This window comes from Kryptolebias marmoratus, linkage group LG3, assembly GCF_001649575.2.
Source record: "Kryptolebias marmoratus isolate JLee-2015 linkage group LG3, ASM164957v2, whole genome shotgun sequence".
Taxonomy (NCBI): Eukaryota; Metazoa; Chordata; class Actinopteri; order Cyprinodontiformes; family Rivulidae; genus Kryptolebias; species Kryptolebias marmoratus.
Window position 1 is genome coordinate 18,563,579 of NC_051432.1, and position 16,370 is coordinate 18,579,948.

The window sequence follows — 16,370 nt, forward strand, 5'->3', positions numbered from 1 at the left end:
GCGCTTTACAACTTAAGATGCGCACAAGTTTTCTCTAAGCGCTCGTCAGTTCAGGTCTTTTATGGATGAGTCACCATTTTCTGGGTTTCATGGCTAAAGGGGACTTCTTGGTGGGGCTTTAAACGAGGAAGGAACAGCTGCAGGCAGACATGGGGGATCAAGGGGCTGGCTCAGGTGGGAATGCACTGAAAAGGTAAGGAATCACTCCTTCCCCCGCAATTATGGTCAAAACTAATCTTTAAACTGCATGAAAACCTCCCAAACTGCGAGGAAAGTCCAACATGAAGCACTTCCTAGTTTGTTTTAGTTTATAGGTCTATAACTTGTGTTCATGCATGGGCGTAAATCCCATGACCTGAAACATATTTCCACTTCTCAATAAAATTAAACATTTGGAACAAGACTATTTTCATCACCTCGCAATTGAAAAAAGAAAAATTCTGTTTTATCCTTGTTTAGTTATAAAGAGGTTGTGTGAGATTCATACATTAATGTAGAAAACATTGTGTAAAGGAGTTGTGATGATTCAGACTGTGAGGGACCAAACTCAAACAAGGACAAAAAAATTATTCAGAGTAGAAAAAGGTTTCCCGTTTAATTTTGAAAAATTCATCAGCCACGCATAAAGGTTTAAGTCAAGAATAAATCATGAGATAAGTAACAAATTTGGATCCAAATTAACTGAGGTCAACTAAACTCTAACTGAACACAAAAAACTGACCTCTCAAACAAAGAACAAAGGCTGCTTAAATAGGGGTGGAGTAACCCACATCTACCACCTGAGGGAGGTCTAACCAAACAAAAGAACAAATAAATACCAAAATTAACTAAACCATTCTATAAACAAATAAAGCTAAACTAACTTTAACTTAGCACAACAACAAGTGAATATTTTAAGTGACAAATTAAATAATAATCATCTTGGCGTCTCCCCTCCCGTCTTTCAGTAGTTTGCAGATGGTTTGCCCCAGGTTCCTCCATCAGCTGATTCCTATCAGCAGCACCTCAAAAAACACAAGTGTAAATAAACCATTCAAACAGACATTAACTAATAAATATATGTCTATATGAAATAACCAACTTAAACTATAAATTAATAAAGAAATACTAACACTATGTGGTGGTAGGAGCATCCACCACACAGACCATGAGACAATAAGGAAATGTTCAGTGTTAAGGAAGTGTAAAAAATTTGCATAGATATATAGGTAACAGTTATTTCCTAATTACATGGAAAGACAGAGGCATGTACAGACAAAATACATTAACAGATGAACTAAAAGTTTACATTTAAAAAGTGGTAGCAAACATACCATGCTAAAGAGTTATTTTCTTGAGATTCTGCATGATATTTAGGCAAAAACACATGAAAAAAGCATACTGTGTTTTTTTTTTCAGGTTCTCTGAGCTCTATGACCAGCCTCAGTAAATTGGAAACATTTAGGCCAATCTACAATTTTATTCAAACAACACAGTCAATAGATGTTAGTATAAATAAAGAAAAGCAAAATAGTTAAGTGTGTAAAGCATACAAGTAACACTTTTTTCCTGTTAGTTTCTCCAACCAGCGGGTAAGAGTGATGAGGTTGGGGTATAACAGAATCATCCACAAAAGCAGCTCTAATACATTTGGTTTATTTAATAAAGTCAGGTTAATCTGAGCCGCTCCCTAAAGTGATCCGAGCCACCTGAGTCGGCCACGCTTCGACTGATTGAGCTGTTTTTCCTGCCAGTCGGCTAACTCGTGGACAGCAGCCTGCCAGAGGACACAAAGGACCCGGGTTAACCGAGTCCTGATTCGGTGCCAGGATTCAGCTCACTAACCTGGGTGATGCAGTAACCGACCAGCTCTACACAAAAACTTTAGTCTTTCCAAGCAAAGGGCGGCCATGACTGTGACTGCCTGCTTTCAGGCGAGCTCCATCAGGAAATAGACAAAAAAAAATATTTACAGTACTGTGAAAATTGTAAAAACCATTCATAAATAGTTTGGACTTTGCTTCAAAGTACAAGAACACAGACTTTCTTGTACTGATGAACTTTTGGAGCCAAGCCAAATAAAGCTCACCTTAGAAAACCCTAAAATGAGTGTTGTTGTAAACAAGTCATTCTAAATCCAGTTGTGACTCGTTGCGCTGAATCTTTGCTCAACCCAAACTGACCTGTAGTTACAAGGGTTTCTCTACATTAATGAATTTTAATGAAACTATCAGAAAGTTATCACTGGATGTACATCTGCAAGTGACTGTGGAGTCAGCTCAATTCAAGATGTCTGCCATGCCTAATCGACATCAGCTAGCACATAAATCCCTGTAATTCTGTCCAGTTTACGGACACTGAGCTAAAGTTGGATGTGGTAGTGTCTGAGAGTCATTTGAGACACAAACTCTGAGAGCGACATCTCACAGTAACATAACATTATTTTCAAGGTTCGACCAAAACGGCTACAACTCTGTGATTTCTCAGCATGAATCTGTCATGGATCCTGTTTTATTTGGTTTGTGCTGTAATAATTTGTCATAGATTCTATACAAGAAGAAAAACTGTAATTAAATTAACCTGACTGACTTAATTTAATTACATTTACTTACATTTTATTTTTTTTAGTAATAAAGTCTCAAAAAAACAAAAATAAAACCTGATTGCAACATGTACCAATTAACCTAAATGACTCACCACTCACAGTAAAGTGGACCAATTAAAGCCGGTTATACTAGCCGTTTCCAACCCTGTTCCTGGAGGGACAGTATCATACACGTTTTAGGTGTTTCTCTGTTTGTAAAGGAAAGGGAAGTAAATTCTTTCTGCTCTGCTGCTTAAACAGTGGCTAACCAAACAAATTGTCCAGTTTGCATTACATTTTCTGTAAAAAAAGATAAGATATATGTTGCTTAATATCTATTTTGTTGCATTTTCGGCACAAAGTTGTTGACTTTTTTCCCTACTACGGGTCAAAGTTCTGTCTTTGTGTTTTGTTTATGATTCTTATTTTTACAATTTCAAAAATTTAAACTCAGGTTTGTAGAGTAAAAGTGCTTTGTTTATATTGAGTGTGTACCTGCATTTCCGAATTGCTATCAGTAAATCTGGAAAACTACTGGAGTAAACTCTTTCAAACTGCACCGTTTGATTTGGTTCAGGTTCTAATTTTCATGTTTAATTTTACAGTTTTCAGATGTAAATGGAAATTGATTTGTTTACCAGAAGAAATGTGAAAGGTTTTAACTGTCAGCTATTGCTTTAACTGATAAAGGCAGTAGCCCAGTTGTACAAATAAAAAGATAGTATTTAAGATGCATTCGGAAATAAACTTCATGTAGTTTAGTTGCGAAGATGTCGCTGAAAAACAAACTAAAACAGAAAGCAAACTGAGAAAGAGGACAGTGTGCTGCCTCAAGGAAAACCTCATTTTCTTTCCTTTTAATTAAAAGGAAGATTAGAGGACACCCACAACCCTTTATGAATGTTTGCTGTCTGTAAATCAACACTACGTCTCTCTGTTAATAAACCCAACATCTTAAAGTGATTACATGTGACACACAACTCACAGAATGAAATGTTGCAACCACAACTTCAGCAGACAATTGCAGCATGGGACTGGGGTGCTGAAAATGCAACTCTTTTCTTGTGTTGGACTGAATTTGCAAACTTAAACAATATTTACTTCATAACAATATTGAGTTTATTTTGAATACTTTATAAACCTAAGCTACAGAGATGTGTAAAGGTCAGCTGATTCAGCCGAGCGCTTTGTTTTCATAAAATGTGGACCTACATTTCATAATTGCATATCAATATATCTGGAAAACTACTGAAGTAAACTCCTTCAAACTGCATTGTTCGATATAGTTCAGGATAATTTCACATTGTGCAATGAGGAACTTTTAGTTGAGTCTCAGTAAGGTGTGACATACTCACTAGTTTCTAATTCTTTTCTTTTTAGGCAACTCGCTGAGAGTCCAAGTCATCAGAAGATACCTTTGTTTCTGAAGACGTTCCTGTTCTTGGTTTGCGTATCAGCCTTCATCATGTGTCTGGCCCTGTCCAAGAGCTCTCTATCAGGGTGGCAGAGATTTGCATTCCACCAGCGCTACAACTGGCTGTTCAACCAGACCTTTAGAGTTAACAAAGTACCTGCTTATCGCATCCATCCGAAACACAAAGCTTTTGTAACTGCAACTCACAAAACCACAGAACCTCCTACTCTGAAACCTCGAGGTATTGAGTACCATCAAGCCTATCCGAAGAACTATGACTTTGTTATGGACAACCCAGACGTCTGCAGAAACAGGACGCCTTTCTTGGTTCTGATGGTTCCAGTGGCACCAAAGAACATAGCAGCTCGGGATGCCATCCGACAGACGTGGGGCAAGGACAACATGGTTCAGGGGAAGGTGGTACTCACTCTGTTCATGTTGGGTCTGTCTGATGAAGCTGATGCTGAGAAGGTGAAACTAGAGAACCAGCAGCACCACGATCTGATCCAGAGTGACTTCATGGACACGTATCTCAATCTGACCATCAAAACCATGGTGATCATGGACTGGCTGGCCACACGCTGCCCTTCAGCAGCCTTTGCTATGAAGGTTGACTCTGACATGTTCCTGAACATCGACAACCTGGTGATCATGCTTCAGACACCAGGGATACCACAGCAGGACTACCTGACAGGAATGCTTGCGAAGAACACGAATGTTGTTCAATCAAAGAACTCCAAGTGGTACGTTCCTGAGGAGCTGTACCCTGAACCTCGGTACCCGACTTACACTCTGGGCATGGGATACATTTTTTCCAATGACCTTCCTGAGAAATTTGTGGAAGCTTCCAAATCCATCAAACCCTTTAATATTGAGGATGCTTACATTGGAATGTGCATGAAAAAACTTGGACTTTCACCTACCTCACCCCCAAATCCCTCCCAGTTCAAGGACTATAACAGACAATATAATCGCTGTGAATTCTCTAAAATCATCACCTACATCCTCAGCACTTCGGAACAACTGAAAAGATACTGGGCGGACTATAAGAAACCTGGACCACATTGTTAGGACAACAGGTTCTGCAGATGCACTGAGAAATCCCTTGGGGGACACGGGTGCAACTTTTTTATCGTCTACTGAACTGTAACTTCCAGTTTTGGTAGTTAGATTTGGGCTACCAATTGCTAAAGGCACATTTTTAATAATTTAAAAAGAAATCTAACTTCTTAAGTTACAGTGTGTTCATTTGAACTGTTTTTTTCTGACTCAAGTGGGATTTGTAAATGTAAAATGAAGGGAATGTGATCATCTTTAGCTGTGACTGGATTTAAAGTGCAATATCGTCTATGAGTACATCAACTGTGTTAGCATGAACAATAAATTCATGCATAAAGAATGTAGCCATTTATTTTAAACTAAATGGTAAATTTTAAAGAAGATTATTTAAATAAAAAGAAGGTCTGAAGGTGTTCTGAAGTGCCTGGATGTTGGGAGTAAATTCTTTGGGCTGCCTTGGTTTTGCTTTTCATGCAATTAGATTTGATTAGACTGGGATCATAGAAGTGTGGAAGCCAGGTTAATACTACAAAACCTTTTATTTTTTTATACGAATGCCAGGATGTGGTAATAACACTGGAAGTGTTACTCCCTTCATATTTCAGAGGTCCTAATGTTGCGGCTGACAATGGTATAAATGGATCTATTCATATCTTTTTTTTAGAGGCATATCTATATGCCACTAAAGCAGGATAATCATGATTATGTTAACCAACTACTGGACCGCATTAGAAAAATCAAAATATGGATGTCAATGAACTTTTTACATCTGAATGAACAAAAGACTGAGGTAGTGTTATTTGGACCCAGCATTGCTTCCAAAGTCCGTGCTGATCTGGGTCCTTTAACACAACACCTGACTCACACAGCAACAAACCTGGGTGCGAGGCTGGACGGTGACCTTAAGCTCCATGGTCAGGTCAGATCAGAGGTCAAGTCCAGCTTTTATCATTTAAGACAACTAGCCAAGGCGTAACCATTTCTGGTGCCGCATCACTATGAGATTTTGAGCCATGCTTTTATCTCAGTTTGTTTACACCATTGCAATGCACTTTATGTCGGGGCTGAGTCAGTCGCTGCTTGCTCGACTCCAGCTGGTTCAGAACGCAGCTGCCAGTCTTTACCAGAAAATGAGAACACATCACTCCTGTTTAGGTGTCACTCCACTGGCTTTCATTTTGTTTCCGGATTGATTTTAATGTTCTTTCATTTGCTTTTGAATGCCTTCATGGTCTGACCCCACAGTATCTCTCCTGCTCCAGCCTTTTGTTTCCTCACACTCTCTCAGGTTCCTGTTGGTGGTCCCCAAGTCAAAGAGGAGATTGGGAGGTGACCTAGCGTTTCCAGTCGCTGCTGCCAAACTGTGGAATAATCAACTTTTGCCAAGAACACGGGCTGAATCATTTCCTGTTTTTTTATAATCTCTTAAAAAAGCTTTTTTTCCTCATTGGCTTTTAACTCTGTTTGAGGTGTTGGCTTTTACTGTTATTGTTTTATGGTTATAAGTGCTTTATTGCTCTGATAGTGTTTTATTTGATTCTATAGTTTTTCTTCTTGTGTTTTATCTGTGGGTGTACAACACTTTGGTCAACTGTGTTTATTTGAAGTGCTTTATAATTTTTTTTTACTGTTTTGTTTATAAAAGCATCACTGGTGGAACACATTGTTGTGTAACGGCCTTTTAATTTCCACAGAAATCAAAACTTACAATTTGCAACTCAGTGACTCCATTACATGGTCAGACCTAACTAAGCAAAACAGCGAAACCCTCTCACAGTAATCACTGGTTTTGCATCAAAAACTGAATAACATTTGGAGGCAATCTGATTCAAGATGGCTGCCACAGTCAAAAATGGCTGTGTTTCTGTCAGTTTTAAAGCTACTGACCTAAAATTTGAAGCGATTGTAGAAGAGACTAATCTCCAACTCATGTCCTGAGTGCTAACGTTCTGTGCAAGATCTTTGTTTCAAATTTTGCCAATACGTATTAGGACTCAACTCTGCCTGTTAGCAAAATACCTCATAAACCAGTGGACAGATTCTAATCACACTTTTAGGCAACAGTTATCGAATGCACGTCCACAACTGATTAACTTCTGGAGTTAACTCATTTCAAAATGGCCTCTACAGCCAACTAATTTGGAAAACACAAAAAATGGCTACAACTGAGTCAATTTTATAGATATTGAGTTACAATTTGGTGTGGCAGTAGCTCAGAGCTTTAGACGATACTCTGACATCTCGTGACATTACATGAAATTGCACATAGTTATTGTCATGGTTTGTCCAAAGCAGCTAAAACTTGGTCATTTCCCAACCTAAGATGATTTTAGTCTAAAACTCTTGCATCAAAGGCAGCAGGCAATATGCACAATGCTAGTCTTTTAATTAATTTCTTTATATACTACATATTTCTTGTAAGCCTGCTGTCATTGGTCCCTGGAGATCGCAGCAGAGGAGCATTGATTTGGCTCAGTAGTTCTACAAAAAGGGCCTTTGAAACCTAAGTTTTAGAACAAAAGAATAAGATATTTAGTTCACTTTTCAAATCATATCACTGTTTTCCCAAAGATACATTAGGGTTCTTCACATTTTTTAGCTTTTCAGCTTCCGACCCATAAAATAACAGTAACAAAGGTGTGAGAGCCCATCTGTTGGCTGTTTAAACATCCAAAACTGTTAATGACTCCATTCTATAAGGACATAATGACAACACAAACAGTCTTTACATCCATTTTGCTATTTTTAAAATCAATTTATGGTCTTGTATCAAGTTTTTGTAACGAATAACTGTGAATAACTGTGGAAACTGAGCCAAGGAGGACATCTGCTGGTGAACACAGGTTACTGCAGTGAAGGCGCTTCATATTTTCACCTTTTAATTACATAATGGAACCTGCGGTTTTATTAGAACCGTAAATAGGCCCATCAATTAGCAATTTAAATATCATTTTAAAAGGTTACCATGCACGTTAGCCGCAACTAATAGGCATGTATGGCAAGTAAAAAATGAAATTTTTTTTTTTTTTTCTAATAAATTTCTTTTTAAACTCTTTGCAATGTTGTATAGTAGTTGGCCTTCGTAATTAGTTTTAGAATCAAACATTTAGGATAAAAAATCAGCGTAGACAGCAATGACCTATGTACTAGTAAAGATGTTATGGTAAACATGTAGGGAAGTGAGGGAGGGGCTTTACTTCTTCTTCTACTTCGACGGGGCGGTGTCTACAAGAGAACGGGTTCATCCTCGTTCGAGTTTCTGTTTGGGAGGACGTCTGCGTTACAACTAATACGGGTCTGCGAGAAAGTTAGCTGTGGCAAGGTAAGGACGTCGAAAGGGAAAAAAGGAGAAAAAGATAATAACAATTAAAGAAAAAGAGCTTTAAAGTGAGGCGACGCCATCCATTTTCTGTAACCGCTTCTCCTTTCCGGGGTTAGCGGTGCGCGAGTCCGGAGACAACCGGGAGTCACGGAAAACCATGCGAAGTAACGACTTCAGACCCTCCGGAACTTGGGTTACTCTGATCAAATCAGTCAAACAACGTGGCAGAAGCTGCCCTCCTCCCTGCCCTGGATTTGCTGTCTAAAAACCTAAGAAGTTTGCCCAGGTGGAGCCCTGTTTGTGCAGAGATCACTGCAGCCGAACCTACCGAGATGTGTTCAAGTAATGCTTCTGATAGTTGCATCCCACGAAAGGAGAGATTCGGTGTGTCCGGAGACTAAATGACACTGGAAAGGATCAGTCCGTTTTCTTTCCTGGTTTTCATCTGAGTGAAATACAAACACAAGTTGTGTCCAAGCAGGGAAACATCCAAAACATGCAGGGTATTTGTCCTCCAGGATTAGGGAGGGGGAAAACAGTTTTATAGGAGTGGGGCTTTTCTGTTCTTTGTTGAACCACATAACTCTGAGTGATGAATGATTCAGGTTGCAAACAGGTTTTAAGTAGCTTCTAGTTTAAGTCTTTTTTTTATTTTGCTATTTTTCTTCTTCTTGTTGAATCTATGACCCATTTTAGGGTTTTCTATAACAGAGCCAAACGCCGGCAGAAGCTGACCACTTCCTTCCTAGCATTTGGTTTCCACTTTGTGATACGTTTGCTCACGTTGCTCATGATGTTGACTTCCCCCTCCCTCAGCAAAGGTTTATCGCAGTTGAGATCTGCAAACAAAAACCTGTTGAGATGACCCGATCTTGGACAGCGCAGGTACGTGACCAGTGTGGGCGCCCCATGTCACAGGACTTCCTCTGCAAAATATTTGTTTTAGGTGGTCAAGATTCAAATAATGGTTCTGATAGTTGCGTCACACGAATGACGCGGTTCAGTGTGTCCAGAGACCAAATCACATATGAAAAGAATAATTTCCTTTCTTCATCTGTTAATGACCTGTTAATCACTCGCTGACTCACTTGCGTCAAAACAGAGAAACATTTAAAACATGCGTGATCCTGGACCAGGGCTGGACACGGCTGGTGGAACCCTTTTTATTGGATCCACTTTACTCTGAGTGATGAATGATTCGGGTTTAACGAGGCAGTTGCAATCAGGTTTTTTTTCTTCTGAATGACACTTTATTACTAACAGCCTGACAGAGTTTATTTAATTATTTCTTTTTCTTCTTGTATTAAATCTATGACAAATTATTACAGCACAAAGCAAATAAAACAGGATCCATGACAGATTCATGCTGAGAAATCACAGAGTTGTAGCCGTTTTGGTCGAACCTTGAAAATAATGTTATGTTACTGTGAGATGTCGCTCTCAGAGTTTGTGTCTCAAATGACTCTCAGACACTACCACATCCAACTTTAGCTCAGTGTCCGTAAACTGGACAGAATTACAGGGATTTATGTGCTAGCTGATGTCGATTAGGCATGGCAGACATCTTGAATTGAGCTGACTCCACAGTCACTTGCAGATGTACATCCAGTGATAACTTTCTGATAGTTTCATTAAAATTCATTAATGTAGAGAAACCCTTGTAACTACAGGTCAGTTTGGGTTGAGCAAAGATTCAGCGCAACGAGTCACAACTGGATTTAGAATGACTTGTTTACAACAACACTCATTTTAGGGTTTTCTAAGGTGAGCTTTATTTGGCTTGGCTCCAAAAGTTCATCAGTACAAGAAAGTCTGTGTTCTTGTACTTTGAAGCAAAGTCCAAACTATTTATGAATGGTTTTTACAATTTTCACAGTACTGTAAATATTCTTTTTGTCTATTTCCTGATGGAGCTCGCCTGAAAGCAGGCAGTCACAGTCATGGCCGCCCTTTGCTTGGAAAGACTAAAGTTTTTGTGTAGAGCTGGTCGGTTACTGCATCACCCAGGTTAGTGAGCTGAATCCTGGCACCGAATCAGGACTCGGTTAACCCGGGTCCTTTGTGTCCTCTGGCAGGCTGCTGTCCACGAGTTAGCCGACTGGCAGGAAAAACAGCTCAATCAGTCGAAGCGTGGCCGACTCAGGTGGCTCGGATCACTTTAGGGAGCGGCTCAGATTAACCTGACTTTATTAAATAAACCAAATGTATTAGAGCTGCTTTTGTGGATGATTCTGTTATACCCCAACCTCATCACTCTTACCCGCTGGTTGGAGAAACTAACAGGAAAAAAGTGTTACTTGTATGCTTTACACGCTTAACTATTTTGCTTTTCTTTATTTATACTAACATCTATTGACTGTGTTGTTTGAATAAAATTGTATATATATATATATATATATATATATATATATATATATATACACACACACACACAAAGAATTTACGCTCCTTTAACATTGAACATGGAACTTCCTGGGAATTCTGAGGCGACTGTCTTGTGTAGGGTGAATGTCTCTTGATCACATGACATTCTTGACATTCTTGACCTCTTATGGAGTATGACAGAGCCTTAACCCATTTTAAAGGAATGTTTTTTTTGTTTGTTGTTCCACTTTCCTTATAGTCTCATGGTCTGAATCATCACCACTCCTTTGTGCAATGTTTAAACTACGTAAATGTATGAATGTCACACAACCTCTTTATAACTAAACAAGGATAAAACAGAATGTTTTTTTCTTTGTTTTTTTCCAGTTGCGAGGTGATGAAAATGCAGTCTTGTTCCAAATGTTTACATTTATTGAGAAGTGGAAATATGTGAAACGTGTCACGTCGTTTGCTGAAGTTGAACATTTGCGAAAAAGCTTCTTACTTGAAGCAAATCATTGAAGCTAGCAGCAGAAAAATAAAACATTAAGCGGTCAAAGGAAATGAGCGGGGGTCTAAAAAATCCAACCCAGGTCTCCAGGTGCATTAGTATGCATTAGTACTAATGCAGCACCCTGGACAGTTTGGGTTACTGATTTTTGTTTTTTGGAGTCTAAAGACAGAACAGAATGTTGCAGCTCCTCTTAGTTTTCTTTCTCTGGTGTCGGAGAATGAAGCACCGAAACCTTGGTGTTGTGTTAGATGGCAATTTAAAATTTAAAAGCCACATCAACCGTGTCGCTAAACGGGAAGCTAGAGTTTATATCTGACTGTTTACAGGTCTGTGCTATAAACAGACTACAGCTCATTTAATATGCTGTTGCTCTTATTCTCACAGGAACTGGGAAGTTTAAACACATCACACCTGTTCTTTCTATTGGAAGCAAAATCTATTTCAAAATCCCTTCATTTGTTTATAAATCATTAAATGGCCTCGCACAACAAGGTTAAAAACCAGAGCACTCCTTAAAGATTCCTGTTCTGTCGTCAAAGACCCTAATGACCCTCGGGGCTGAGGGTCATTAGGGTCTTTGTTAGCCTGGCTCACGAGTTGTTTTGGTCACCTGTATGAAGGTGAAGATTGGATATCAGGCTTAATGCTCCACCATAGGTTTTAGGCAGCTGAAATCTTAGACCTCCTCCTGTGGTTGAATTTGTTCTTTATTGTTTGACTTAATTGACTTCCTATAAAAGCGTCTTCTTTAGCACATGCCTTCATCTTTTCATCTCAACAAGGGAAGAGGCTGGGCTTGTGTCTCATTTCATCATGCACCATACCAGTGTTCTCTGTCACCAGCTTCCTCGTTGAAGTGCGGTGCTTTAGCTCACTTATGAGTGTATTTTTATTGCTCTCCTGGTCCAAGATTCAGGCAGCAAAGGGTGGAGAGACTGAGATAAGATAATGAAGTTTAGGCGCTGTCAGCGGCATGGAGGTACTGTTATTTATTTATTTTTTATTTCATTCTCACGACATTTAATTTGGTCTTACTTTGCCTCAAGCTGAAATGTTTAGATAACACGGTTAAACAAATTTGAAATGTGCTTGAAACGTTTTAATGTTGTTATTTAGCAAGATATGGATCAATGGATATGGATCTTTTGGTTTTGCTTGCTCAGTGGTGACTCTCCTGGTTTCTGTTGCTCTGGTATCAGTTGTAAAACGCTGTGTTAGGAAAAAAAAAAGTACAGGGATTTAAAGCTTGTTGAAAGAGTGAATTGTACAAGACCTAAATAGTAGTACAAATGGACTTATTTGTTCAAGTCGGTGTGATGTTTTCCTTTTTGTTCCTGCTCCGATTTGTAACTCCATGTCTGTGGTTTAGGAGCTTTGTTGCATTTGGACCCGCACTTCATGTGACTTTGAAAGCAAGACACAACACGACTGCTGCAAAACACAAAAAGAGTAACACACAGAATATTATTCAGAATAAATAATGTGTTTTTTATGTGCTGGTGTACATTTGTTGTTCTCCTTCTCACCCCTCACACCCATGTGGGTGTGATTTCCATGAAGCGCTTTGTGTCGACATGTTGCTGAAAAATGCTAAAGATAAATGTGACTTGACTTTTTAATTTCCAATAATGTATCTGTTTTTTTTTTGTCTCCACAGCTGGTTTGGGCAGTTCTTCACATGATTTTATTGGTGCGTGTTTGTGGATGTTCACGATCAAAGGTTTGTGTGAATCCCGAGTGCCTGTAATTGCCTGAGGAAATATTTTGAAATGAAAATAAGTTCAGCTGGTTTTGCCTTTTACCAGAACATTTAAAAGTGTTTGCAAATTGCGTAGGTGCAAAGAACTGTCTAGACTTGGTTAGTTTGTGGGCTTCCTTCAGAAAGTACCTAATATGCGCTTTGACTCGGCTGCTGCGAAGAAATTGAATGACCCTTCAGCGTTCGTTTCCTTCAGCCCAGGCCTGTTGCATTTCCACCAAGGGCTGATGTGTGTCGCTTCTCATCATCAGTGAGCTGCTGAGTTTTTGCAGCTGGTCCGATATCAGCTTAAAAGCAAAAAAAACAAAAAAACAAAACAGGAAGTGGACTTTTACATCTGTCTGCTTCCAAAGGCCTAGTATTGAATAAAGAAATGCATATTGCCCGCTGTCTTTTATGACAGAGTTTAAATTTAGATCATTTCAGCTTGAAAAATAGTTTTTTTTACCTTCTTGGTGAAACCTTGAAAAGAACATTTTGTGTGTGACATATTAGAGTACGTGTTGGGAATGACTCATTTATTACCACATTGAATTTTAGCTCAGTGGCTGTAAAATTGACCAAGTGATAGCCATCTCCCCCGCCTTGATTTGGGTTAATCCAATGACAAGATTTGTGGGAGTTTAAACTATTTGGCAAATCAAAATGGCGAGAAAATAGGCAAATTGTTCCGTCCTCAAATAAATCCATCCATTTTTACTTTTACCCGCTTTTTCCTTTCCGGGTCGCGGGGCCGCTGGTGCCCATCTCCGGCAGTCACTGCGTGAGAGGCGGGGGCCGCTAGTCCATCGCAAGGCCACATGGAGACAAACGGGACACCTTTCACCTTGTCGCTCACACCTGGGGACAATTTTAAAGTTTCCAATTAACCTGACATGCGTAGTTTTGGTCAGTGGGAGAAAAACCAGACTGAGTGAGATACTTTCAGTAAATGGAGGCTTCTAAAAATGTAAATATACAGCATGATACTAGGATTTAGTCCATGGTGCATCTTTTAACACACATTGAACTTGAAGGTTTTGCTCCAGTGATAACATGCCTCTCTCTCTTCTTCTTCTTTTTTTATTCAGCTTTAATGGACAGCAAGAAGGAAATATTTGTCGTTGCTCTGGTGATAGTGTTAGTGTTGTTCTTCTTCATACATTTCTACACTGAGAAACAGCCAAAACATCAGGGGGGTCCAGCCTACAGTAAATCAAATGGAGACCATGGCTCACGGGAGGCTTCTTCACCTGAACGTTATTGGGAGGACCCGGGACCGTATCATGTGGCATATCCACGGAACTACAAATTCATCATGGATGACACTCAGACGTGTAAAACCACAACTCCATTTCTGATCTTGATGGTTCCCGTTTCTCCCAGTAATTTGCAAGCTCGGGATTTAATCCGACGGACGTGGGGAATGGAGAAAATGGTTCTGGACAAGCTGGTTGAGACGATCTTCGTTCTTGGCCTACCTGGAGGAAATGATGCCGAGCAGCTGCAGGAGAAACTCAGACAGGAGAGCAAGCAGCATCAGGACCTCATCCAGAGCAACTTCCAGGACAGCTATCACAATCTGACCATCAAGACGATGGTCATGCTGGAGTGGCTGACAAAGTACTGCTCCGAGGCTTCCTTTGTTATGAAAATCGACTCCGACGTGTTGCTTAATGTGAAGAATCTGGTGAATCTGTTGCTTCATCCCAACACACCTAAACAAAAGTACATGACTGGTTTGGTATGGTGGCACAGCCCCGTTTTAAGAAATCCATTCGACAAATTTTACATGCCCACAAGTGTGATTGCAGAGCCAGAGTATCCGCCCTACCCTCTTGGCATGGCTTATGTCATGTCTCTGGATCTCCCTCCGAAAATCTTAAATGCCTCAGTTCATATTAAACCCATCTTCATTGAAGATGCCTACCTTGGCTTGTGCCTAAAGCGCCTCAGCATTTCTCCCACCGACCCTCCTGAGAAAACGATGTTTCTCATAAACCCTTGGCATCTTTTAAGCAGCTGTAGCCTCTCCAAATTGATCGCCACAACAACAACGAGCGTTTCACAATTAAACTGGTACTGGTTTCTTATCAAAAAGGGGGTTTCGTGCTGAGTTTTATCACGTTTCTCAAATGTTCTCTTTCTCTTCGGGCTGCTGCAAATAACTCAGGTCCTTGTAGACAACATGAGATCACTTTTTATTTCTTGTGAACATGGAGAAATGTTAAAGTTCTGAAAACTGCCTTTTCATATTTGGTAATGCTGCATTTTAAAGGTGCTGTATACTGTCCTTTCGCGTGAGTCAAATAGGCGTTTTCAACAGACCACTATTACTTTTGTTGCTTGAGAATGTTTTCTAGTCTGTTTTTTCTTATGAACAAAGTGCACAGCATAGGAATCAGGGTGGTATGTTTCTCCAGTTATGGAACAGGAGATGACGTTTTGCAAAATTCAAGCTGATTTTTTTTTTTTTTTCCCTGGCTAATTTGATGCTGACTTTGAGGGATTGTAAAAGTACTCTGAAGTACTCGTGGGGTTTCTTCAGTTCTGGAGAGGGTTCATCACTGTAGGGTTGGTGTCACTTTTGTCCAACTTTCATGGCACCGGGCAATCATGTAATCGCCTCTCCGTTGTCAGTTTTACAGATGTTGAGCTAAAGCTTTATGTGGGAGTAGCCGCGAGTCATCCCCATTACATACTCTGAGCACTAACAGATCATGTAGCATCTTTATTTCAAACTGTGCCACGAGAGGCATCAGGGGGTGTGCGTTCATCCTAGGAATGCCACCTTTAAATATTCATTTTGCATTTGGGACCATTAAAGTAGTGCTGTGATGCAACGGTCTGTTAGTGCTGCGTAAGGTATGTGTAAACGGAAACTGCTCTACTTCTGTATTTTTATAATGCCAACATATTTATCACTGAAAGTTCAGCTCAGGGTAAAAACAATGTCTTCAAGAGTTTCTCATACCAACTATACTACTTTAAAACACCATTTATTTTGCTGCTGTTTCAGGTTTGGGACTTAATTCAAGAGTTTATGATTGAAATGTGTGTAGTTTTGTGTTAAATGGTTTGCTTTATTAATTTTGTTCTTTTTGTATATAATGCATATTTATGCAATCAAAGACCAGATGTGTGTGTGTGTGTGTGTATAATATTAAAAATGTAATCGATGCAGGGATTTTTGTTTGTTAAATAAAGCAGTTTTGTTTTTTTGGGTAAACTATTACAATTTCTCTCGTAATTTTGTCAAATCAGTTGTAGTTTGTGAACACACCAGCAGGGGGCAGGCAGAAATCAGATATAAGTTTTCAGTTCAGTGTTAAAACTGAGATTCACCACATCTTATTGAGGTTGCATAACCTCCAGACTATTGGGGGGGGGGGGGGG

The 16,370-nt window shown here is 39.6% G+C and overlaps 2 protein-coding genes across 9 annotated transcripts; both read left to right on the forward strand.

Moving 5' to 3' along the window:
• LOC108238962 (beta-1,3-galactosyltransferase 1-like) lies at nucleotides 1-6,699 on the forward strand. Its single transcript, XM_017421398.3, has 2 exons — nucleotides 1-193; nucleotides 3,944-6,699. The coding sequence occupies exons 1-2, from the start codon at nucleotides 150-152 to the stop codon at nucleotides 5,046-5,048; spliced, it is 1,149 nt and encodes a 382-aa protein (XP_017276887.1). The 5' UTR covers nucleotides 1-149; the 3' UTR covers nucleotides 5,049-6,699.
• A 1,545-nt stretch (nucleotides 6,700-8,244) lies between these two features.
• LOC108231824 (beta-1,3-galactosyltransferase 2) lies at nucleotides 8,245-16,207 on the forward strand. 8 transcript variants are annotated; one of them, XM_037974699.1, is made up of 4 exons: nucleotides 8,488-12,215; nucleotides 12,606-12,685; nucleotides 12,894-12,956; nucleotides 14,066-16,207. In XM_037974699.1, exons 3-4 carry the CDS (start codon nucleotides 12,941-12,943, stop codon nucleotides 15,088-15,090), a joined length of 1,041 nt encoding a protein of 346 aa, XP_037830627.1. In that variant the 5' UTR covers nucleotides 8,488-12,215; nucleotides 12,606-12,685; nucleotides 12,894-12,940; the 3' UTR covers nucleotides 15,091-16,207. The 8 variants fall into 8 exon arrangements, with proteins under 8 accessions (XP_017264661.1, XP_037830629.1, XP_037830625.1 ...); XM_017409172.3 differs by lacking the exons at nucleotides 8,488-12,215; nucleotides 12,606-12,685 and adding an exon at nucleotides 8,245-8,358; XM_037974697.1 differs by having other exon boundaries at nucleotides 8,483-12,685.
• The last annotated feature ends 163 nt before the right edge of the window (nucleotides 16,208-16,370 follow it).

Bases quoted from the DNA above. Each gene is read 5' to 3' on its own strand.
- LOC108238962 (XM_017421398.3), top strand. From the start codon at position 150: ATGGGGGATCAAGGGGCTGGCTCAGGTGGGAATGCACTGAAAAG. The intron at 194-3,943 runs GTAAGGAATCAC...TTTTCTTTTTAG, and splicing joins GGTGGGAATGCACTGAAAAG to GCAACTCGCTGAGAGTCCAA.
- LOC108231824 (XM_037974697.1), top strand. From the start codon at position 12,526: ATGGACTTATTTGTTCAAGTCGGTGTGATGTTTTCCTTTTTGTTCCTG. The intron at 12,686-12,893 runs GTAACACACAGA...TTGTCTCCACAG, and splicing joins TGCTGCAAAACACAAAAAGA to CTGGTTTGGGCAGTTCTTCA. The intron at 12,957-14,065 runs GTTTGTGTGAAT...TTTTTTATTCAG, and splicing joins GTGGATGTTCACGATCAAAG to CTTTAATGGACAGCAAGAAG.